Here is a 24,780-nt window from a genome sequence, read left to right as displayed (position 1 = left end):
TAAATGTATGTTTTAGTGTAAATTGCCTCGAAATTGTTATTTAGGAAATTTTTTATTTTTTTTTTTTTTAGATTATCAGAGAATTTTTTAAATGTTTTGAAACAAACCACAATTCCAGAAATATCCAGCAGGAAACCAGATAAAAAAAGTAAAATAAATTAACTGTAGATTGTTTTCTTTCAGGAAAAAAGTGCTAAAATTGAAGTGTTTATCCGGTGTGAACATATATTTTTTGCTGCTTTTTCAAAGTTAATCCCATTTTTTGTGGGCTTAAGACTATTCTTTTTCAAGTTATAAATATTTGTAGACTTAAACTGCTTCTTTCCTTTCAAATCTGCTTTACTTAAAGTTAACATATCGACAACTATCAAAGAGTTTTCTGTACAAAATTAACATCCTGGTATGACGTCTGGCAAAGATGCAATGGGGTAGGTTTCTAAAAAAACTTATGTATCATTCTATTCAAATAATTTCATAATTTACGTTTTGCTAGGTGTAAACTTACTTCATTTTAAACACAATTTGTCCAGAATAGTGCGAGTTCACCATCTAAATCTTCATTACCGATAAGCTCAACCGGTTCGAGAAACATTGCCTGAATAGACTGAACACTCTTTCAAGAATTGTCATGCACTATTATTGTAGTCTGGTTTGTCTCACACAAGATGTGTAACCGTATTCGGTAGTCCCAAGCAATGTGAGCTTACCTAATAAATCTAACCTGTTGAGAATGATTATCTAAGCCACTACTAAGGAGAACTGAATGTGATCTCAATCCTCGCGTAAAACATGTTACCAAATGCTGTTGTCCAGAGCAATATGAGTTTACCAACTAATAAACTAAATCAGTTGGAGAAAAGTGGCCTGCGCGCTGGTTAAAGCCATTACTAAAGACTGCCCCAAATTGAGTGTGGCTTCAATTCTCTCAAAAACATGACCATATACTGTATTTCAGAGCAGAGTGGGTTCACTCACACCCAAATAGTTTGAGAAACTTGCTTAAGGTGGACAAAGCCACTATTGAAAGGCTGTCACCGACTCTAATTGCAGTCTCAATCTTCACATAAAATGTGTGACCATATATTACTGTAGTCCAAACCACCGTGAGCTCACCTAATAAACCTTAGGTAAGTAATTAGTTCAACCAGTTTGTGGCTGGGCTTGTAAATAAGTATGTAACTACTCGTGTTAAAAATTTCTATGGGCTTAAGGTGGATTTGCAATAATAACCTGTAAGCCAAAAGGAAGAGATTAGCTCTGGTTAGTATAAACTATATGGTTAGTGTATCCAGTGTATACTGGATTCCATCGCGGAGATCCCAGGTTCGAATCCAGCTGCTGGCCTTTAGATTTTCTCTTCCTAGGAGGTTCTTACTGCTCACGTCTGGTGATGGACAGTGTAGTCTGTAGCTAGAGACACTGTCCGGAGGCTTGGCAGTCCACTATAAAAAGCTACGGGCACCAATGTCCTCAGAAGACGACGCGCCTTAAATTAAAAAACAAATTGGAAACAAACTTACATTTAGTGAAAATCCCCATTTTTACAAGAAAATGTGTGTTGTCAGATTTTTCGAAGTGCAATAAAAAATTAATTTTCTTTTCCAGCGAACAACCAATATTCACCTGTAAAGCACACGTATTCCATATTGATCCGAAGACAAAACGTTCATGGATCCCTGCGTCAGCTACAGCAGTTAGCGTCTCCTTTTTCTACGATTCGTCCAGAAGTCTTTATCGAATCATTAGCGTCGAAGGTACTAAGGTAAAAACTTAGTTCAATTTCATATTAACTCAGAACTAGTCGCGTGTATTTTTGAGCCCGGCCTTAGTGTTGGTTAACACTCACTGTGCACTTACCAAGTTTAATTTGGAGGCCTTCACTACTCCGAAGTGAGTACACGGACCTCCTTTACGGTGTACACCTGGCATGTAACATTCCAATCAGTACAATAGGACCACAAAGTGTTTCATTCTTTCTGGTAGATTTTTATACATTTTTATATATTAACATCTTACAACTATACAGCACAGTTTCAATAATACTTGAGTCCAAAGAACTAAAATTTTAAATTCATGAAGATTTAAGGACCGAATCACTGAGATTAATTATAATTTTTTTTTTTTTTTTTTTTTTTCTGGCATTGGCTTTTTACTATACAGCCAATTTCAAAGCTTATTCCTTCCTAGGATATATAAATGTTTTTAATTATTGATTACAACATTAAAGAATTAGTATTTGTAGAGATTTTAATTGAAAACTAAGGGGGAAATATCAGGAAATTATATGAGTGACAATGATGACATGAATTCCAATTTGGAGCTCCCTGTGGCATCGCCAAGCGTTCGCATTTTTTAAAAAACGCCGAAGATGTCGTGAGAACTAGATATTTTCAATCCAAATACTCGAAATCATCTACTTCTATGGGAAAACCAGTTAAAAAGAAAGTGTACTTCACTTCTGGCATTAAATGAAATGCTTGTTCTATGTCCTTATGGTAATTTAATAGGTGAATTCTCTCTTTCTTACTAAAACCAGAATCTTACTAGTTATTGTTGTGACATGATCTCTGGCTGCGAAATGTGAAATATTTCATATCGCAACCTTGAGATAACTACGCATTTAAACACAATATGAGAAGGCGTTTCCTCTTTTCCTGGCAGAGCTTGCACATAGGTTTGCACATAACCCGACCCTGTAAAGGTTTTTCTAACGCTTCTGTGCCCTGAAAGAGAACAGTTACCAGTTACACACGTGTGCGTTTGTTTTTTTCTTGCTTTTTCCTAGGCAAATCACAAAAGGGCATATCGCTTTCTAATTGAAACAATTATTTTTTCTTCAATGATTGTAGTAATTATTATTAGCTCAGTAGTCAGCGTATACTGGATTCCGACGGGGAGATCCCGATTAAGAATCCACATGCTAGCCCCAAGATTTCTCTTCCAGCTCGTTGTTATAGCTTCTTACAGCTCACTGGCTGACGATGGACAGTGCCTGTAATGGGAGAGAACACTGTCCGGAGAGGCCGGCAGTGCACGGTAAAAGCTCCGGACTCCAATACATCAGATTTTCATACGATTTAAATTTAAAAATAATAGTAAGGAAATACATTATTATTTAGTTATGAAGCCTGTTCTGTTGAGGTCTATTCTGTTGTAGTACATGCGTTGAGCTTTATGGGCGCATCTCCGACGTTCTATTTATTTTCTGATTTTAAAGTAGAGCTATTATAACGATTTAAAAAAACTTAATTGCAGCAAGCTCCTCTTTGGACAGTCGAATATAATGAAATTATCCCAAGTTTCATTTTCAAATTTTTGATAAAATAAGAAAAAGAATTACTTACAAGTGATCATCTTATTTGCAATTGACTTATGATTAATTATACTTACCTTAAAAATGGCTTATGATATCCGGCCATTCATTCTATTGGCAAAAAATAATATTTTCGGAATAAGGCAATAAGTAATACAATTAAAAAAAATTAGAAACAAACGATCAGTGAACTTTTATTTTAAAAAATACTACATAAAAAACAAATCGTAAAGTAAATGATTACAAATGGAGTATACATTTCAAAGAATACTGAAAGTTATTAGTTTGCACTCATTATACACAGTTTGTCTATGTAACATATCTATTATTGTTTTTAATGTAACTGTTTTTTTTTTTCAATCATTGATAAGTCTGTTCTGTTACCAAAACTTACTAGGTGTTTTTTTTTGTTTACTTTTATTTTTTCAGGCTGTAATCAATAGTACTATAACTCCAAGTATGACATTTACGAAAACTTCGCAAAAATTTGGACAGTGGTCGGACATACGAGCAAATACGGTCTACGGTCTGGGATTCTCTTCAGAAGCTGAACTCAATAAGGTAAGATACACATTTAGTCTCAATTAGATATGAGTGTATTTCAGGCACCTGTTTGGGAAAACAGTTCTGGTTTTCCCCCTTTTTGATTTACCTTCTTTATCTGTGAAGTTTATAGAAAAATTTCAAGAAGTGAAGGAAGCCACAAGGACTGCTAGCAATAAGGCTGGAAACGGTCCGGTAACTACGACCCCAGTAACCAGTGCCAATGCCAGTCCGATCACTGCACGTGCCAGCTCTGCCAGTGGCACATTGAGCGATGCAGGTCCACTTTTAGAGCCACCTGCAATGCAGCCTTCCTGTACTTCACCTGCTCCGCAGAGCGGGCCCGGCGATGAAGTGACTAGCGGTAGTGGAACTCCAGGACAACAGCATCATCGTTCTTCACAACAGCCTCAAACAACTGTAGTTCAGGTAGGCTGCCCAAGGAGCTCGTACCTTAGAGCTAATACTCAGGATTTTTTTCAATACTGAAGAGATCTTTTCTGGCTTCACAATTGGTGCATGTGATGAAGGCTTGCACAAGTAGACGTATCTCACACGTTATAACTGTGATAAAATAATAGCCGGCCAGCGTGCGGCACTTTAGCCACTGCCTACTATTTCCTATATCTAAACATAAAACAAGAATTGGGTGCGAACAACTACAGATAGAGATTTTATGGGATGATTTATTTGTTTCAGGCAAGCAATGAAAGCCCAAAACATCAATCAAATGAGGCAAAATCTCCAGCGCCAGTGGGTATCGGTGCTGCAGGCGTTGTGGGTCCAGTTACATCCACTGAAGTCCAGTTGAAATATGAGAATGACAGACTAAAGTTGGCTTTAGCCCACAGTTCGGCAAATGCTAAAAAATGGGAGGCGAGTATAAAATCAATGTCTAGGCTTTAGGTTACTAGTTCATCCTTGGAAAAGAGGTCCGGCCAGCTTTCATATCATTCTAATATGTTGTTTACAAAGAGAGATACAGCGGGCACAATTTCAGAGCGAAGCATGACCCAAAAAAATTTCAACTTTCAATATCTTCTCAGTTTATGGTTCTGTACACAAAGAAACTATTCCTTATAACTGAGGAAAGTATAGTGTATAAGTGAACAAAATTTCATGCTAATATGTTATTTACCAAGAGAGTTATAACGAGCGCAATTTCAGAGCAAATCATGACCCAAAAAAATTTCAACTCTCATTATCGTCACAATTTAAAGATCTATTCACAAAAAAATTATAGCTTATAACTGAGGAAAGTATAGTGTATAAGAGAAAAAAATTCTTAGTGACATGTTGTTTAAAGAACGTGGTGATATAGCGGGCGCAATTGCAGGGCAAATCACCTAAAAAATTTCAAGTTTCAATATTTTCTCAGTTTATGGTTCTGTACAAAAAAACTATAGCTTGTAACTGAGGAAAGTATGAGTATAAGAGAACAAAATTTCATAGTAATATGTTTAAATGATTTGCCAAGCAATAGTGGGCGCAATTGCTTGGCAAATCATGACCCAAAAAAATTTTCAATCTTCAATATCTTGAGTTTATGGTTCTGTACATAAAAAAGTCTATACCAACCAGTAAACAGCTCTTAAGCCAACATCAAAGGCTGGACCGCAGCTTATTAGGCGACACAGCACGCTTTGCAGGGCCTGGAATGTGATGCGACTAATATTATGGTTGCCCGCAGGTGGAATTAGCCACTCTGAAGAACAACAATCTGAGGCTGACGTCGGCACTGCAAGAGAGCACGGCCAATGTGGACGAGTGGAAGCGGCAGCTGCATAGCTACAAGGAAGAAAATCAAAGACTCAAATCTAAATATATCGAACTGGAAGCTGCCAAAGGTTAGTGTGCTTCTCAAAGTGGCCCCAGTCATCTGCACTTCACAGATTTATGACCTACATTTGTTTGGTTGTGTTCTAAAACAGGTGGTACTGAAGCGGCTGTAGAATTACGCAAAGAATTGGCCACTTTGAGATTACGTGTAGAAACTTTAGAAGTTGAACTAAAGAGCAAAGAAGAAGATCTGAAGAGGGCTTCTGCCGGTAAACAACCAGCCGAAGATAGATGTAAGGTAAGCTGGGCTTGGCTACGCCATGGCTTTTTTTAGTCACCGTCCATTCGGCAAGTCAAGTGATTCCTATTTTCGCAGACGTTACAACAAGAGAATGCTGAACTTCAAGCGGGCGTATCATTAGCCCAAGCTCAGCTGGAGACAGCGTTAGCCGCTCACGATTCGCAGCGCAGAGTTATGGAAACGCTGAACGCACAACTAGCTGTTCGCATACAAGAATTGGCCGGCATTCATCGAGAGGTAAACATTTGTCCTTGTAAATTTTTTACTAAGTAAGTGGAGAAAGAAGTTCTGGTAGAGAGTGTATAATTAGTAGGGGACTTTAATACTTGTTTAAACTAATGAGCGCCCGTTCCAAATTCTATCAGCGTCGGACAAATACGTCATGGCAATTTCTAGGATGATTGGCATAGTGCTTGCTTTGTTGATGTGTACAAGTAACCCTTTAAAAAATATTCGCATTAGGTAAACGTCTTATAAAAAAACGCTATATCAATCGTAACAGTTCCACGGCTACTGGAAAAGCATCTAACAGCTGGTAAATGGAAACTATTACGCATGCGCTCCTTCCCATCCTAAAAAATATCTCTTTTCTATTCGTTGCTACCTAGTGGGATGTTCAAAGTACAATAAATGATCGTATAAAGTTTTCTGGTGCTGGTGTACAAAGAATACCCTTCTGTATAGTTGGGTTTAGAATATTTAATTCAAATATGAACTCCCTGGCCAAGTTTCTTTTCCTGAATCATGTCAACCACTCTAAATATTTTTAACCACTGTAGCCCGTTAATAAACAGAGCTGTTTTCTTCTGCTTCACTGATATGAAAATGTGGGGAATCCATTAAAAAAAACGCTCATTCTTTTCTTACACACTAATGATTGCAGAAATAAAAAATTGTACGAGTATTTCTCACTGCAAATTTGATTTCTGTTGCAGATTGCAACTGCATTGCAGACATGAGTGCATCAGACGGTTCAACAGAATAATAGCTGCAACTTATTTCAACTAACTGCAATTCGTTAACAATTTGTAATTTTACCAAATATGGCTGAATTAGCAGAAATAGAAAAGCAGATTTGGCAAAACAAATTAAAAATACATTAATAAAGTCGTTAAGTCTTGAAAAATTAAACTACAAAATGAAAAAAATGAATTTTAAGTATTTTGGGTTTATTTTATGTATGTAAGGGTAATATTATTTATTGCAAGAGTATAAGTTGAAAGAATAAATTTCATTCCAGGAACCCTTAATTAGGTACCTGGAATTCCGAATACATACATTTTTGTATTGGTTGTTTTCAGATCTGAAGTTATAAGTGGATTTGATCTCTTTTTAGTTTTAATGTAGTAATTTGTATATTTGTGTGGGTGTGTGTATGTACGTATGACTGGGCAATATTTGGACATAATCTTGTGTGTTGTGCATGTACTCATGCCGATGGCCGAGTATTTGAGCCCCTGCCGTAGTGTATTTCTTTCATCAAGGAAAAATGCACTTTCTAAACTTAATTTTATGCTTTCACCAGTGAGGCCTGAGCCCTCTTAGCTCTGTATATCGGTCACAGTGTCTTTAAGGCATTGTCATGGTGTACAGCATTAAGTCTGTGTGAGGACCAGAGCTCGAGAATTTGCGCCTCAACCTTATAGTAAAAGTTAATCTGCCCTACAAGCTACAGTTTTTAAATTAATCTGGGGCTTCAACACTCTGGCCTGAGCACATCTCAAAAGTGTGTGTGGGGCATTGTTGTGTTAGTGTGGCATTGTCATGACGTGCCGCATTAAACCTGGTGGGTTCAGAGCTGAGCTTGAGTATTTATGCCTCAACTTTAGTGTTGTGTGACGCTCGCTGCTCACCTTCTAAACTTAATTTGTGGCCTTAACATGTCTGGTATGAGAGCTCATTACATATCTCTGTTACTGTGACATTATGGTGAGCATCATTGAATCTGTGTGGTTCTGAACTTTTAGCCTTCACCGTCCGTTGCCTTGACCGTCTGAAATTCGTGCGCATTCTGTCGGAACATCGAACGGTTTCTTGTCAACTATACAAAAACATGCAAAAAAGTACATGCACAAATACATACAGCCAGCCATTTTGTTCGAAATTGCTTATCAATTGTTTTAATTTTTTAGATTGGATCTTTTCCGTCATTACTTGTTAAATTTGCCCTAATTACCTGCTTTGATTACTCCCAAACCCTAGAACAAAAATATCAGTAAAGCTCATGTGCAACGAAATTCACATGGCGCAATTCTTTTCGAAATCTGTTCTGTTTTTGTCTCTTATTTGTCTCATACCTGGTGGATCTATTTGATAAAACCCTAATGCTAATTTAAAAGATTACATTTGGTAGCGCTTACATTGGCACAATTCCCGTGAAAGTGTAGTCAGAATCCATAAATAAAAAAGAGAGAAACCCAACCTGGATTACTTCATCCCCAAGTTAAGCCTAGGCTTATTCTATTAAGCATTCTCATACCCAGAGAACTCCATCGGCTTTTTCGGTGGGGCTGTACCCAGCGAAAGTCACTAATCAAACAAACTAAAGTCTGATAGAATCAGCAATCAAGATGGGTTCTAGTGAGTGCACTAACTATTTTGAGACCTCTTAACGAAATATCTCCTAAAAATAGAAGATAATGTAGCCACGTAACAGTATCCAAATAAAACTAAGGCGGTTTATTTTCACTATAATGCTTTAAAAAAAAAATACGCCAAAGCATTCGTAAAAAAGCAGCACTTCCCAACAACCTTTATAGAGGCCTAAACAGTAAATTTGTTGCTACTTAGTCACATAACATTAGTCCAAAAATGGACAAAAAGAACATCCCAGGCTCGTCTCAACCCATTAGGATTTGATGTGACATCCCCTGGGTTAATCAATTCAACAGCTTAGCTTAGTCTTAAGGGATTCCCTTTGTTAGTAAGCTCGGTCTCCGCATTTTAACTCTCCAAGTTAGAAGAAATATTGTTCTAGCCACGATCTCGCATGGCAGTGGGTATTGAACTCTTGCTATTGGACATAGAATCATGACTCAAAGGAGCTTTGTTAATTAAGCTACTCTGGTTGATGGTTAACTTCAACTAGAGCCTTTTCTCATAGAACATTCTCTATGCATTGTAGAATTCAGAGCAGTTGAACTGAAGTCAATTTCGCCTCAAAACTAGAGGTCACATACAATTCTTAGGATCCCTTCAGCTTTACGTACCCTGATGTCCACAACTTAAGTAACAACCTTCATTTGTGGCAAAAAAAAAAACTTTCAATGGACGAAGAGAACCTCAAAGAAACATTTTCTTCTTTTAGAAAGTAGAACATACAAGAGGATTTAGAAACATACACACACACCCATAGAGCAGATTACATCCTGTAAACAACGGACACCTACTAGGGTGTGGATAAATATTTGACACTGGAACAGTATAAACGTCCATTAATTTAAAGATTCTGCTCACCCCCACAATCGGTCCCATCTTATTTGCTAGTCGGATGTTTAAATTATAATTAAATAATTAGAGAGATGTTTTTTTATGAATTTAGAACTTTTAAAAAAAAATCGGTTCTGATCAAATTATCAGATGAAGAAATAGTAAAAATAAAAATATTTTAATGGTATATTTAATTATTTTTAATTTAGTTTTTATTCATTAATTTAGTTTAAATTAATGAGCTGCAATGTGATATTTTCAAAATATGATTTTCTTATTTTAATGGGAAAATTAAATACTGTACACATACTTAGTTTGAAGACATAGATTGGAATATATTTGTAATTTGAGCATGTAGTTATTTTGGAGTTGAACAAATATTCAATCCTTATCCCCCCCCCCACAAATAAAAGCATCAATAGCCTGGGGTAAGGTGCCGATTGGAATGCTGTTTTAGGTTACTCAGTGATTTTGCCCTTTTAGTATTAATTAGGTGTAGAAAGAGTTGGTATGGTGAACTTTATAGCTTGGGGTTAGTTAGCTCAGAGATGTTGCTCTGAAGGGAGAGATCCACTGCGAGGTGGTCTGGTTTGGGGCTATTCGTTTCTCACCTACTTGGTGACTACCGAAGTTTGGTCTTATCGAATGAAGCTGGAGCTACCGAGAGATTTTCTTTCTGACCCTGGAACTACCTACTGAACCTTTTTTGGAACAACCCAGGCATCCCTTTGACCGCCTTTTGAGACTAAGGATATTTGGTAACTCCCTTTGGGTAGGAACAGTCTTTACTCACTGAAGTCCTTTGAGGGCTTTTATGGCTTATCCGCAGACCTATCTTGGATCTACCGACACCAAGTCTTCTGGGTTTTACCGTTGATCTTCTTGTAGGCTTAATTTCTAGTTAAGCTACCAGAGCTTTACTCATTTATCCTCTTTCAGGGCTAAGGAAGCTTTTTCCACTTGATTTTTTTACTACCAATTTTTTTGTTGAGCTGCCTCAACTTTTCTATGAGTGATGAGGCTGCTGGAGTTTTATCAACTGACGTCCTTGTAAAGTTGCTATGGCTTTACTACTGACCATTCTGTGCAGTTTATCTTGGTTTACCTACTGATCTTCTTAGTGGGGTTCGGCTCTTGGCCCTATTTTTAAAGAGTTACTCGGGTGTTTTTCTCACATTTGCTCCAAACATAACGGAGCGTATCCAAGGCTATAGCTATAGAGACGTTTTTTCTAGGACGGCCAGGCTTCTTTGCTGGTTATCATTTCAATCTGCTCAATATTAATGTACGTGAATTGGTAGCCAAAAAGAGTTCCTTTTTGTTTGGATGTTCAGAATGTAGTAGGGGTGATGAGGCGGCAGATTGCTTAGTCTGGTAGAGGCCTAATTCTTTTGTAGAATTACAAAATGCCCTGTAATTGCAGTTTTTAAAGTGGACCACAGGAGTGGTGGTCGAAAACCTCAGGCTAAAGGCTGGCGAGAAAGTTTATTAGTAGCTAGCTACTCGCCTAAACTCAGTACGGTGTAACTTCAGCAAGGCCGGGTTCCATTGGTATAATCGTAGGCTTCTTAACGGGCCACTGCTCACTTAGGAAACACATTTCTCGCATGGATGAGGCAGCGAATCGCCAGGAAGCAGAGGAAACGGCGAAGCACATAAATAGGCTCAAGGATGGGCTCTTCAGAAGAAAAGCAAAACATGCCTTCATACTTCGCCATTCTTTGAAATATGGTTGGTCAAACAGAGGAAAAGGTGCTTGCCTTCAAATGAGCCCTCTTGGCTGTGGTAATGTAAGTTTTATGACTACTTTCTCTTGGAACATAATCTCATCTTATCCCGAAGATAGGCTGCTAGGTATTTGTAACTCAGAGCTATGGGTTAAGGGTTGAATTGTTAGAAATGATTTATTTATGTACTTTCCAGAAAAGTAAATCGTTTATTTTGTGATATTTATTAATTTTTTATTTTATTTATAATTGTTTTGTAAATATATTTACATTATTTGAAAAATGTTTTGATGTAAATAAATATATATCCCTCTATCTAATTAATTAACCAATTCACTGAACGGTGCCCTCTTAAAGATCGCTGACTTTATCCGTTTCACTTGTTGACTCAGGAATTTTAGTGGAAGACGGAAACATGGTTGAAGTCGGATTCTCTCCACTAAACTGATCAATCAGCCTCTGATGGATGAAAGTAAACCGGTCAGGAATACTTAAAAAACGCGAACTACAGTGGATAAAATCAGCGATTTATCCAGTTCTGTGAACCTAACCACATTTTCAACCGTGCTATGATGGTATTCAGAACAAATTCGAGGAAGACATATCTTTGAGCTAAAATAAGGTGGTTCATCCAGTGATGTTGCTGGATAATCCCACACACCAGAAAACTAGTTGCTGCAGACTAAGGGACAAGATGGTCAATCCTCCCCACCTTTTGTATCACTGACCTCAAAAAAAGAGAATCTTATAATGTCGGATTTTTTGGACAAGATAACAAAGAAAGCCCATTTTGCTGAACAAGGCCTGACTCCATGAAGCATGTGACCTCACTCAAAGCTGGGGAGAAATCTTATTGCCTAGCTAGCTATTCACTGTTAACTCGAACCTACTCACACTTAATTACAGTGGTTTAGCCAGATTCAGTGGGTGACCCTTGGAAGCCTGACATCTTGAAGATAATCGTCTGCCGTGTTATGATGCGTAGTGATATTTTATCCACGAAAAATCTTAAAATCATTAGACAGCTCAGATCTTAAAACACTGGATCCCCTTAAATGCCATGCTCAGCGATCCCGTCTTCGCAAAATAATCATTTAATTTCCCTAAAATTTGATTACAAGAAAAGAAATAAATTTTTTTTTTTGGTAAGTTTCCCGCCGAAAAATACAAAAATTACACCGCCTGTCGTTTCATTCTGAAGAAAAATATTAGGATTCAGCAACTGTGTCGAGCAGTTAGTTTTCTATCAATTATAAGATAAAGAATCTGGTTTCGATGTTGGAAAAAAATGTATTTTTGTTCCGTAATTTGGTAATTCTAATACTCTCGATTCAATATACTTCTCTTGTAATATTTGATACTCCATTCTTTGTTAAGTGTAAAGGGTTAGACTGAGACAATTTAACCACTGGCAAATTCCTACTTTGGCTCCCTAAGACTTGCGGAGGCACATTGATTAGCCAAAACATTCTAATTTCAATTATAATATCTTGATAAAAATAATAATAATTAGATTAGATTTCAGCGTGAAGTGGTACTATTCCCAAAAACTGTATCTAATTGGCGCCTAATGTGGGCGATTATTGCGTTAGAAGCAGTTGATTTTTTCATCAATCGTTTTCACGATATCATTTCCTGTAGATGCATTAGTGCTAGACTCGAGACTTCCACAAGTGTCGCATTCGCTATCAAGAGAACACGAAACTGAAGATGTAAACATTAATGTACGTTGCATTGGTGGTGGTAGTACTTGTATGTCAAGGAAAGCACCTGACGTAACAATCTTCGGCCGACTATAATGAGGAATTAATGATAAATTATTTTATCGACTGAACTATAACGAATGAATGAGAAATTTCTGTCATTTTAATGCCTAAATAAACGATGGATACAAGTGCTAGTTTTAAGTTAAAAGTTTATTGAAAAATGATTTTTAAAAACAGTTTAATTTTATTAACTAGGTTGTTAATCAAAACACGTTTTTAATTCCATTTCGTTCCGTGGCCCGCGGGCTGCACAGGCCTGAGCTCTTTAAGATGTCATTGACTAAAAAATATGTTGAGCCAGTTTGTATATCACGAGATGATGAAGGCCCTGTTCTACCCAAAAATACAACACCTCTGCATACCTGCAGAACTTGCAAGTCACAGAATCGTGTGAGACAATTCAATCACTCAAATTAGAGCAACTCAATGAAGTCATAGTTTAGAGCCACAAATTTACTGAAGGATCATAACTTTTACGTTCACCTATAAGAAATGTGTCAAGACTAAGCGAGGTTTCCAAGAACTATACCAGAAAAAATGCAAGAAAGAGTTTCTTGAGCATTTTTAAGGCAATACATCCTCAAAGAATATAGAACTTCTCAGTTCGGATTATTTGTATTTCAATTTACCTCTTAATCTAATATTTAAAAAATACATATAAGAATGGGGGGTTAATTAAGATTTGAGAAATAAATCACTTACTGAATAAATAATAAATAAAATGGGGGTGATATTATTTTCCCCTCCAGAGAGAAAATACAGAGTTGTATTAGGGATGCCTTATTGAAGTGAACTTATTAATATGGGATGGGGTTTGACTTGCGCATTTTAGAGTAGATTTTAAAGAACCTTCAACCACCCCTGGTCCACCTGATAGGCCTAGTAAAGTTGCAATACATATACGAAGTGAAATCCAGGAGGTGGATTCCCTATATACGCAATGTTTAAGTGAACAACTTTTTCATTAAGGGGGGAAAATTTATTAATTTTAAATTGGGGATTTAGCTTTATGTCACACAGAAATTGAAGCCATCATCACATTTATAGCCCACAAAAATATTTTTGGGGTAAAACTATGAATCCAGAGAAATTCACAATCAATATTGCACGTAAGTAACAAATGAAAATGCTCACATTAATAAATAAAATTAAAGAGGATTAATTTCCTTTTGTAAAAACATTTCCCAGAAACCCATCCGCAATACGTTGAAAACGCATTGAAATCAATTGCACCAAAAACAATGTATTAATTGAAGACAAAAATGCCTAATACTTTTTATTGAAACCGTTTCTACAGACTTTTAAGAAGTGCTTTTGTAAAGCTAAATTGAATTTTTGATTAAATCAATTTTGATGAATTCTATGATAATAATGAATCTATCTAAAACACCCTACGATCCTAAAGTTTCTACTTAGAACAAATTATCTAAAATTCTTAACTATACCTCTCTTATCCTGAGTTATTTACTTAGAACTCTCAATGAACCTGAGATAATGATTTAGAAAGACGTCATTATCCTCAGTTACATAATTCGTAAACCATATGATAAACTACGTTCCTGATATAGATACTGGACTGCTCTACCTTAGTGTGCCAACTGAGACTATCCTGAGGCACTTACTCTGAAACAACATGAACTATCCAGAACAGACTTCAATGCTAAAGTAAGTAAGTTACTATCTCAGTTACTTGAGACAGTACCTAGTTAGAACCGAGGTTTTTATATTTTATATTTATATAGTACACATATAGTCCGCTTTATACCCAGTTGGTATCACAAAGAGGTACCTACTTTTTGAAGTTACGTTTCTAATCTATTTTCTACCTAAGTTGGGCTGATATGGGGTACATCTTAGGCGGTCGTCAGCCATCCAGCACTGGGCAATCCCTGTAACTCTGACCCAGTGACGAAGATCTAGAGGTGTCCCAAGAAACTCCCCAGATACTACTTTAGGGCCAGCCTGCCATATCTAGGTAAGTCCATCCCACTAGCTTTGCTGGACAATGCAAATGGCAAAGCTTCTCGAGATCTCGCTAGTAACTCGACGTTTGTCTCGACTCAGAGTAGGCAGGGTGACTTTGCCCCATGGCCTCAAGTCCCTTTGTAGGCAATACAACCTCAGAAAACACTTCCACTTGGTGTCCTTCAGTGAGTGGGACCATTTTTTTTTCCACGAGACTCAGGCAGACTGACAGTCAGGAGAGGAAACGATTTTTTTTATCCTGTCTGATTAATAGTTATAAGAGAGCAACTTTGAGCTCTGAGAAGATAACACGCAAAAACGACTGACGGACTTTTATAAAGGTGTTTCTAGATCTATAAGGGTTAGTATACACCTTTTTTGGATGCAGTGTCTAGGAATCAGTAACTACCTCATGTTCTAATCTAATCTACCCTACTATCTTCTAAAGCTAAAAGATAAAAAAATCCTTGAGTATCTACCTAGAACTCCTAATGATTCTGTGTGCCCGTTAGAATACCTACTATCCTGAGGTACCAGTTAGACCATTCCACATCACTCAAACCAAAATACTCACTTTTAGAAATTCATAAACGTTTTTATGCTCAGTTGAAAAGTTTACTAGAAATAAATATTGATGTTTATTAATAGCAAAAGGTTATGTACTAAGGTATCCAAGGTTATCTATGTATAAGGTATCTACTTAGGGCACTGTATTGTGAGGCACTTGCCTCAAGCAATCTTAGATGCTAAAGGGACTAACTGGAACATCCTAGAATCTTATGTACATAGAACACCCTATCTTTCTAAGGTAAATGCTCAGTACACCCTATTTTCCAAGGTCCTGGAGTAATCTCACATTTCAAAGTAATAATGTATCCCAAGACCCCCAAGTATCTTCAGAGAATCTTTTGTTATCTTATAGCAACCATAAATTAGTACATTAATCTTAAAATTTTGCGGTTTCTAGATACTACCTGGTTCCTCTGAGATATGAGGTTTAAAATATTTTCCGACAGGTGAACAGTATTTTGGGAAATTCTAAACAGAATGAAGCATAAGGTATTACTTGTAATACAATATTTTCCTATGTGTAAGCTTATTACTTTTATTGGTGGCTTAGAATAAATTGATTTTTCTAGGTTGAGACTGAAGTTGTAAATGGAGACAAGACTAGTACGGCAGCTGTGATCAGGCCTAGAAGTCAGCCACATTACTTCTCTCAGGTGAGTGGAGTAGACCTTTTGCTACATTGTCTGCTACCTGTGCGGAGTTGTAGCTAATTGTTGGGGATGGATTGTGCCAGTTTTGCAATAGTATTATAGTTTGACTTTTCACTATCCTACTTCTTCTTTTTACCTCTAATCAATAAAACTATTTCTTTAAACACTGCGAGTTCAGCAGCAAGTGATTGGATTTAACTTGAGAGCGTCCCGTAAAGACTTATCAACGACACTAGATGAACCCTGATCCTATTTTTCTAGCAAAGAAAAAACTTACTGCTTTCTAACATTGACATAAGCCACAATGATGCTTTCTGTTGTAGGTAATTGCTGCATTCGCGCTTGCACTTGGCCCGCTGGCTGCCGGCCTAGGAAAAGGCTACAGTTCGCCGGCAATCGCATCGCTGCAAGAGAAGCAAGAGCTTGCAATCCATACGGGCAATTTTTCCAATACTGTACGCATGAGCCGGCAGGAAGCCTCGTGGGTTGCATCTCTGTCATTGTTGGGCGCTTTGTTCGGTGGAATGCTTGGTGGAATTGCCATGAAGTTCGGCAGGCGGACTGTACTTTTGATCACTTCAATACCATTCTCCGCTTCCTGGTTGATAACGGTATTCGCCAAGAACATAGAGATGATGTTTGCTACAGGATTTGTTGGAGGATTCTGCTGTGCGATAGTGCTGATGGTTTCCCAGGTAAGTTTCCCCATACTAATCATCCATCATGATTATCATAGGTTGCAGCAGTTTCTTGTATGATATAAGTACCAAAAATGTTTTCTGGAGAATATGTTCTTTTTATTTTATAAAATCCAGACAAGGTCTGTTTTATTCTTTCTGCTCCCTTTGAAATTATTTTTGGACATTTCAAGCAATTCTAGAAAATTTAAAACTAATAAAAAAATAAAAAAAACAGAAAAATAACTAAGTAGAACTGATTGCTCATTAGATAAAAACGTAAGCTGGATGGATAAAGTTCGAAGCGGCATTTTTATTATTTCTTAAGTGAATGTGGCCTTCCATTTAATCAAGCCCTCCTGCCACATTATTTAGTATAAGGCAATGAACAACTAAGTGGATACATCTCGTCTTCTAGCATTTATGACACTTGCTTCTATGACCATTTGATCCGTGCGCCTTCTTTATAGGTCTACATCAGCGAAATCGCTGTGCCCGATATCCGAGGATGTCTCAGCGCTGTACTGAAGATCTTCGGCCATGTTGGCGTGCTGATCAGTTTTGCTGTGGGTGCCTATCTGGACTGGCGTGAACTGGCCATGGTAATCGGCTGTGCCCCGCTGGTGTTATTCATCAGCGTTGCGTACATGCCAGAAACCCCAAGCTATCTGGTGTTAGTCGGCAAAGTAAGTGTAACTTTCAGAAACTAAGTTTTCATCGGAAAGAATGCAGTTACCTAGTCTTTATAAACCTCCGCATAGTCGTTTGACGAATATAAACAACTTTACATTAAGGTCTTGAGTTCTTACACAATTTTGTTAAACTTTAAATGGTTAATCCTAAGGTGCAGTTTTTTTTAAATAAAACAGACAGTGTTACCAAAAAAAGTACTTCCTTAAGAATTTTTATAAAATCTCAATAAATATAAAACACTTGGCGGCTCAGGCCATTAATTATGTATTTATATATTTAAAAAATATTAATTCAATAAAAGTAATAGTAAATAATAAGAATGAAACAATTAATGTAAGATAGATAGATAGTATTTTTATTTATAAAAAAACAAGAATTCAATACACACGTTTACACTATAGACAATGGACATTTGTCCGTCAGCCAAGTTAACCTCATAAAACCAACTGAAAATATGTATCTACTTAACAAAAACTTACAGTTTAAAATGTTAAGTATAAGGGTTGATTAAACGCCAAAAGGTACACAAATCAGCGTGTACTCAACATTTCATTAATACTTCATTAATAGTTAAGTAATTCTACTGCATTAATTTTCATTAATAAGTTATTTTTTAGAATTTATTAGATGTCACAGACCCTTATGCTGGCCATTTTCGTCTACAAAATATATGTTCAAGTAGCACTGTAGATTGACTGTAATATCTAGTTATTTATAATAATCAAACTATTAATTACAGGTTAAAAAGAAAAACGTTATTAAAAATAAAAAAAAAATTATGAGGCTAAAAAATTCAAAACTTTTTTTTATAAAAAACTTACATCAATAATTAAGTTTATTTTATTTATTTTTATTTTTAAATAAAAATCGCCAGTTTAAGTTCATTCTTCGATTAAAGCAATTGTTATTTTATGAAGTAGTCAAACGTTTATAATAATAGGTAATAATTATCTGGCTTTATCACAAATAATATAGTTTTCTTCAATTACATTCTCAATCTAGGTATTCATCCCACAATGTTGTATATATGTAATATAAAGTAAATAAGATATGCATATTTTTAGGACAGCTAATTATTCCAGTATTTTACTATAAGTAAAATTAGGGGGACTAAATTAATTACAATTGAGAAATGAATAATTGTTGTTGAATAATCTACTTGTTATTAACTGTGTGTTATTTGTGCTCACGAATATTTCGGTAAGACGAATTCAAGACAGTAGCCTACTCTAACTTTGTCTTTTTCTACTTTAACATGCATGTACTTATATATGTGATTTATCATAATTATAACAAAAAAATATTATAAATGAAGTGGCCAGCATAAGGGTCTGTGACATCTAATAAATTCTAAAAAATAACTTATTAATGAAAATTAATGCAGTAGAATTACTTAACTATTAATGAAGTGTTAATGAAATGTTGAGTACTCGCTGATTTGTGTACCTTTTGGCGTTTAATCAACCCTTATACTTAACATTTTAAACTGTAAGTTTTTGTTAAGGAGATTTTTGTACCTTTTGGATAGATTTTCCTTTTTGTCTATTTTACAAAGTTACATATCTTCTTTACAGATTTTTTTAAAATTTGGAATAAACAATTCTATCATTATAATCTGATAAGGTGTTAAGTCGGAACCGTAACTACCGTACACTGGAGAAATCTTTTTAAAGAATGATTATAGTTGCGGTCCCCCAAACCATCCTCAATAACAATTTTTTTGAAAAAGCGTTTTGAATAACATAGGAAGGTATTTTTACGTAAATAGCAAAATTAAACTGCGATTTCAGTACTTCCTTTTAAGAGGAGTAAGAAAAATAAACTACGATTGCAGTACTTCTCCCTAAAAGGCAAAGAGGCAAAGAGTTTTTAATCGAACGACAATTCATTGATTTAAATCGGTTCACTCATTGATAATTTAAACGATTGCAGTACTTCCTCTTAGTAGGTGCAAGAGCATCAGCAACGTAGAGGAGCTTTAACCACTTATTCGAGCTGAATTTTATCAAAATCGGACTAAGCGTTATGGAAATATTGGTAATAATAGTTTTAGAAAGGGCCTTATTTGGGTGGGGCAAACGCCCCTCCTTATGAGGTACGGTGACGAGACTTTTAAAGTGCAAATCTATACAAAATTTCGATTCGAATGACTCTTCATTCACGAAAATCGGTTATTGCGACGATAATTTGAAAAGATTGCAAAACTTCCCCTCATTAGGTGTAAGAGCAGAACGTCGCTTTAATTTTAGGTAGAGGAGCCCTATCCCTTTCACCCTACCAAATTTTATCAAAAACGTGCCAATATTTACAGAGTTATTAGTAATACTAGTTATAGAGGGGGCCTTACATACTTGGGGCTAACTCCTCTCCCATTTGAGGTACAGCGTCGAGACCCCCAAAAGGCACATCTACATAAAATTCCGAATCGAATGACACCTCATTCATGAAAATCGGTTTGCGCGTTTAGGCGCTACGCAGTTTACAAAAAAGGTAACAACAACAACAAGAAGAAGAACAACAACAATTTTTGAAAATGTTGTTTTTGCGCATTTTTCGCATCGTTTTTCTCGAAAACTAATTAATCTATGTTATTATGAAAAAATTACAGTCATAAAGGAGGATTTGCCCTACATTATAAAGAAAATTTGGGAATTTTATCTTTTATAGAAAAAGAGAAAAAAATTGTCAAAGTTGGGTGTTTTTCAACGTTACGCTTTTTCGTGCACTTTTTGACGATCAACCCTTATACAACTGTCCTACCGGACAGTTTTAATTTACTTCTAATTCTAATTAATTAATTAAAAATAATTACACTTTCTTTTAATACAATAAAAAATAGTAAAAAAAAAAATGACGTACTTAAGTAGTGAAAAAATTAGAGATAAAATAATTAGTGTGGGATTTAAGATACCATATTTAAGATAAATAAAACGTAAACAGAATAAAATAAATAAAAATAAACAATTGAAAAATAAGATAAAATTATCCGATCACGAAGGCCCTGTAAATGGAAGCGGTCTGTATGTAATTAATGTAAGATAATGTAAATATATTCAATAAAGACTTATCTATCTATAATACACTTAAATTAAAAAAAAAAATCGAGATAACATCTTTAAATAATTTTAAGAACCAAACCAATTGTTTTTATTGCTTAAGAGCTTAAGAGAATTCACTGATGCAAACAGGTGCAAGGACTTCGAAATTCGTACTGAAGTATGATTATTTCAGTATTACCTGTAAAGTTTGTTGTTGATTAAAATTCAGATAAGTTATATTCTTTGTCACAGTCATTATAGACATTTGGTCTACATTATTAGTTACCATAATATGACTACTTTTTGTATTTCACATACACACGGAAAAGTAAATAAATGAAAAATCCAAAGCAGAACTAGAAGCATGTCTTTAGATAGTTTTCTTATCTAGCTGGCTTTCTCTACACAACAGAGGAAGATAAAATACCTTAGAGAAGTAATACTTGGTCTAATAATGTCTTCGGCCTTTCAGGAGCAAGAAGCAGCCAGATCGCTGCAATGGTTCCGCGGTCCGCAGGCGGACGTTGGTAAAGAATTGTTGACAATCCGAAATAATGTGCTGGCCGCACATTCGGATAGATACCGCAATCCAAATCGCCACGCACTGTCTACCATATTGAATCCAATACTGATCACCTGTGGATTGATGTTGTTCCAAAGGTTTTCCGGAGCAAATGCTTTCAATTTCTACGCAGTTTCCATATTCAGGCAGACATTTGGTGGCATGGATCCGCATAGTGGAGCAGTAGCTGTGGCATTTGTACAGCTATTGTCATCGCTACTGTCAGGTAAATGTTGCATATTTCAGGGGTTCATATCTTGTTTAACATGCTTACTACCTGAAGCTTTACAGACGCAAAATTATCGAACATTATGTAGCAATTTACGTTCTGCGGGAAATTTAACTTGGCGTACTACTAACTGCAAAAAAGCAAGCTAGGATGCTGGAATGCCTGCGTATATTTATAACTAAACTCGTGTTAAGAGTTAAACTTTCGCTATGACTTATTTAAGTAAAAATGTAAAGCTACCATTTAGAAGGTGTAGTATTTTTTAAAAAAAGTAATTATTAAAATTAAGTACACAAGGCTAAAAATGCAAGCGATGAGCTCCTAAAAATATTTCTAAAACTCACACTTTGGTATAATATTGCGTCCATTACTAAGAAATAATCGAACCAAAATTTTTGAGCTTACTTATTATTTTCTTGTTCTAGGTCTTTTAATAGATACAGTCGGCCGATTACCGCTCTTAATAGCTAGCAGTGTCTTCATGTCTATGGCGTTGGCCGGATTTGGCTCGTTTGCCTACTATGAGAATGTGCACCGTTCCAAAGGCTATATGATAGCTCAATATGATTGGATACCATTGCTCTGTGTATTGGTATTCACAATAGCCTTTTCCATGGGTATATCGCCTATTTCGTGGCTACTAATAGGTGAATTGTTTCCGCTAGAGTATCGAGGTCTTGGAAGTGCTCTGGCCACTTCGTTTTCCTATGCTTGTGCTTTCATTGGAGTGAAGACATTCGTGGATTTTCAGGTAAGACCTATCCTAATCTTATTTTTATACGCACCTACATTAAGCAAACTAATATTTTTTAAGACATTCACATTGGTATTTATACATAATTGGCTTCTTTTTTCAGGAAATGTTCGGGTTACATGGGGCTTTCTGGTTTTATTCAGCCGTCTCTATAGGCAGCCTATGCTTTATTGTATGCTTTGTACCAGAAACTAAAGGTAAAGATCTGGCAGAAATGAACGCCAGAAGAACCGTTTAAGACTATTCTTTTAGCACACCTAAGTAAAAAGATAGTACACTGGATTCGACAAAATTTTCCTAAAAACCATCAGACCTAGACGACCAAATTTTTAAAGGCAAGAGGAAGTGTACACTTCATGATAAGGATGTAAGTTTTTTTCAATGTTCTTCCAATTTAAAAGTTTCAGAGAACTTCTTCCGTGCTGAGGAAGAATATTATTGGTCCTAATTTAGTCATAATTCAGCCATCACAAAAGACCTGCACAGTTCAACCAGTTGCCCCATTGCACTAAGGTCCCCTTAAGTGTATAGCCACAACTTAGCGACTTTTTTCTCGATTTTTTATCGCTCAAATCCAGAGTACTATCATTATCAGCCACTTTTTCGAACCTGATTTCATTGATTTTGCTCTACTATTATTTTGAAAACCTCAAAAATTGTTTTCTTTCTCCCTCATAAAAAAAATCAAATTTAAATAATAAAAAATTACGAATTCTGCTCAAATTAAAATTTTTAAAATGAATGCATTAAAATCATGAAGTTCATTAATTGGATTCAAATCCAGCCATAATTTTTTTTTCTTTTGTTTTAATCCTGCATTCTTCACCCTAAAATTTATCCTCAGTTCATTCCACCTCTTCCCCCTCTAAAAAATTTTCTAGTCATTAATCATTAATAATCAATTTTTTTAAATTTGTATTATTCATCGAATGAATCTTTTCACTTTTTTTTTTAATTTTTAAATAGAATTTTTTTTTGACAATCGACGTAATTTTCTAGAATGTACTAAAAATTGTTATCCCAACTTTATTTTTAACATACTTTTGAAGAAAGTTTAATATGGCGGGTTTTCATATTTAAAAACTCGCTAACTGAGTTAAAATCAATTGGTAACTCTAATAGCTATCTGCAACAAATACCCACAATGACTGGATTATCTATTGCACAGGAACTGTGCCATCTCTTCAAGATTATAATTACTCACTTAATACATCCTGTAATAAGTAAAAAAATACTCGACTACCCAAAGTGAAGGAAATCACATCTTTCATAATTAATTACGGGAATTCCAACAACCTGTATACAGTAGTGAATCAAAGTACTCACAACCATCAAAAGAACGCTGTACAGAATCAAAGTCCTTACGGGTACCCTAAAAACAGTAGATTCTTAATTTCCTCTCCAGTTGCCATTACATATTTCCTGCACCATCACTTATTGAGAAAACATCCTTACAACTATCAAAAACACTACAATAAATCAAATACTACCTGCATTAAACAAAATTCCTCACCAAACGCAGTGATAGATAAAATTTCCCATCAGATTGGCTAAAATTACACCCAAATCACATATCCATAACAATCATATCACAAAATGGCCGCCAATTTTGATAATAAATAACTCTGCCATTCAAAACATGGAGTTACCATTAATAATATTAAATATTTAAATATATTTTAAGTTTCAAATACATTTATAAAGCATTAACATATAAATAAAACGGTGCCTTTAACAAAATTAATGTAAGCACCAAATTTATTAAACATGTATTCTGTCACATGTAGTGAGTAAGATGTTGTGAGTTAAATCGTCTTTGGGAAACTTTTATCTCTGTCCAGCACCTGTGAGCAAATAATGTTGATCAGAACAATGTCAGTTCACTATAATATTCTCCACAAACTAATAATTAAGTCAACCACTTTCTGTAACATTGCCTGAGGTGGAATAAATAGCATTTTAAGGACTGCCAAGACTGGGATTGTGACTCATTCTCAAACAAATCATCTATGTACTCCATGGCAGTGAGAGCTTACTACTGGACCGATGATAAAAGTTTAATTTAATTTGGTCTATTGAAGCCTTAGTTTACTATTATAAGATTTAAACCAATCGAACAATACTAAATGACAATAATTCTCTTAGATATTATAAGTAGCTTAAACTAATTTAATTTGTAAAATTAATAAACGTGTATTCCTTATATTTTGTACTTACGTAAGGGCCTAAGTTTGTGTTAGTTGGAAACAGGAAGGCTACAAAATGGGTTTACTTTAAGAGAAACATGAATGGTTGTAGCCTTTATGTGGCAGTTTGTCTGTTCTCACAAAGTACTGCTTCTAAACTTAATTTGAGGCTTTTGTCAGTCTGGCCTGTGTACTTCTCAGCACGTAACTCGGCCACAATCTGCCTGTGTGGCAATAACAACCTGATTTAAATGTTTTTGCTAAAACATTAACGGCAAACGTAGGCAAACTAAGAAAACTCAAACTTAAAAATATATGGCAGTTATTTAAGAGCTTTCAATGATAGAATTTACTCACTGAAATAATGCGTATGACAAATAAAAAATTGAATTATGCTTCTAAAATAAATACTTTCTACCATTTTTAAGTCTACAGCTAATTAAATTACACTACTATATAAAAAATAACTGAAAAGGCAAAATAAGGCTTTTAATGGCAAATACGACAACGAATTTTTTATTTTCTATAATTAGAAGCGTACCATTGAGATATTGTTTTGTGTGAAATATGTCATATTTTGGTCTAGTGTGTGAATTCT

At 35.5% G+C, this 24,780-nt stretch overlaps 2 protein-coding genes across 3 annotated transcripts; both read left to right on the top strand.

Annotated features, from left to right (window-relative positions):
* On the top strand, positions 1-9,343 carry homer (protein). Its single transcript, XM_074138378.1, has 9 exons — positions 1-428; positions 1,606-1,762; positions 3,743-3,874; positions 3,983-4,285; positions 4,556-4,732; positions 5,547-5,703; positions 5,788-5,933; positions 6,012-6,173; positions 6,872-9,343. Exons 1-9 carry the CDS (start codon positions 403-405, stop codon positions 6,893-6,895), a joined length of 1,284 nt encoding a protein of 427 aa, XP_073994479.1. The 5' UTR covers positions 1-402; the 3' UTR covers positions 6,896-9,343.
* Positions 9,344-13,730: 4,387 nt separating this feature from the next.
* On the top strand, positions 13,731-22,845 carry LOC141459363 (facilitated trehalose transporter Tret1-like). Of its 2 annotated transcripts, XM_074138377.1 has the most exons (9): positions 13,731-13,967; positions 14,427-14,523; positions 15,791-15,882; positions 15,963-16,046; positions 16,367-16,738; positions 17,191-17,406; positions 20,924-21,239; positions 21,668-21,993; positions 22,100-22,845. In XM_074138377.1, the coding sequence occupies exons 3-9, from the start codon at positions 15,871-15,873 to the stop codon at positions 22,232-22,234; spliced, it is 1,461 nt and encodes a 486-aa protein (XP_073994478.1). In that variant the 5' UTR covers positions 13,731-13,967; positions 14,427-14,523; positions 15,791-15,870; the 3' UTR covers positions 22,235-22,845. The 2 variants fall into 2 exon arrangements, with proteins under 2 accessions (XP_073994478.1, XP_073994477.1); XM_074138376.1 differs by lacking the exon at positions 14,427-14,523 and having other exon boundaries at positions 13,825-13,967.
* The last annotated feature ends 1,935 nt before the right edge of the window (positions 22,846-24,780 follow it).

The sequence above is a fragment of the Rhodnius prolixus genome, unplaced genomic scaffold, assembly GCF_049639745.1.
Source record: "Rhodnius prolixus isolate KJV_2025 unplaced genomic scaffold, Rpr scaffold_11, whole genome shotgun sequence".
NCBI classification, from domain to species: Eukaryota; Metazoa; Arthropoda; class Insecta; order Hemiptera; family Reduviidae; genus Rhodnius; species Rhodnius prolixus.
Note: the sequence above shows the minus strand (reverse complement) of the source record. Positions and strands in the feature narration are given on the sequence as shown.

What these genes read in the sequence shown, in the direction of transcription:
- LOC141459363 (XM_074138377.1), top strand. An exon ending in ATCTGGTGTTAGTCGGCAAA is followed by an intron (nt 17,407 to 20,923) that starts GTAAGTGTAACT and finishes TCGGCCTTTCAG; the next exon opens with GAGCAAGAAGCAGCCAGATC. An exon ending in ATTGTCATCGCTACTGTCAG is followed by an intron (nt 21,240 to 21,667) that starts GTAAATGTTGCA and finishes TTCTTGTTCTAG; the next exon opens with GTCTTTTAATAGATACAGTC.
- homer (XM_074138378.1), top strand. Translation starts at nt 403, where the DNA reads ATGACGTCTGGCAAAGATGCAATGGG. An exon ending in CAGAAGCTGAACTCAATAAG is followed by an intron (nt 3,875 to 3,982) that starts GTAAGATACACA and finishes TTATCTGTGAAG; the next exon opens with TTTATAGAAAAATTTCAAGA. An exon ending in CTCAAACAACTGTAGTTCAG is followed by an intron (nt 4,286 to 4,555) that starts GTAGGCTGCCCA and finishes TATTTGTTTCAG; the next exon opens with GCAAGCAATGAAAGCCCAAA.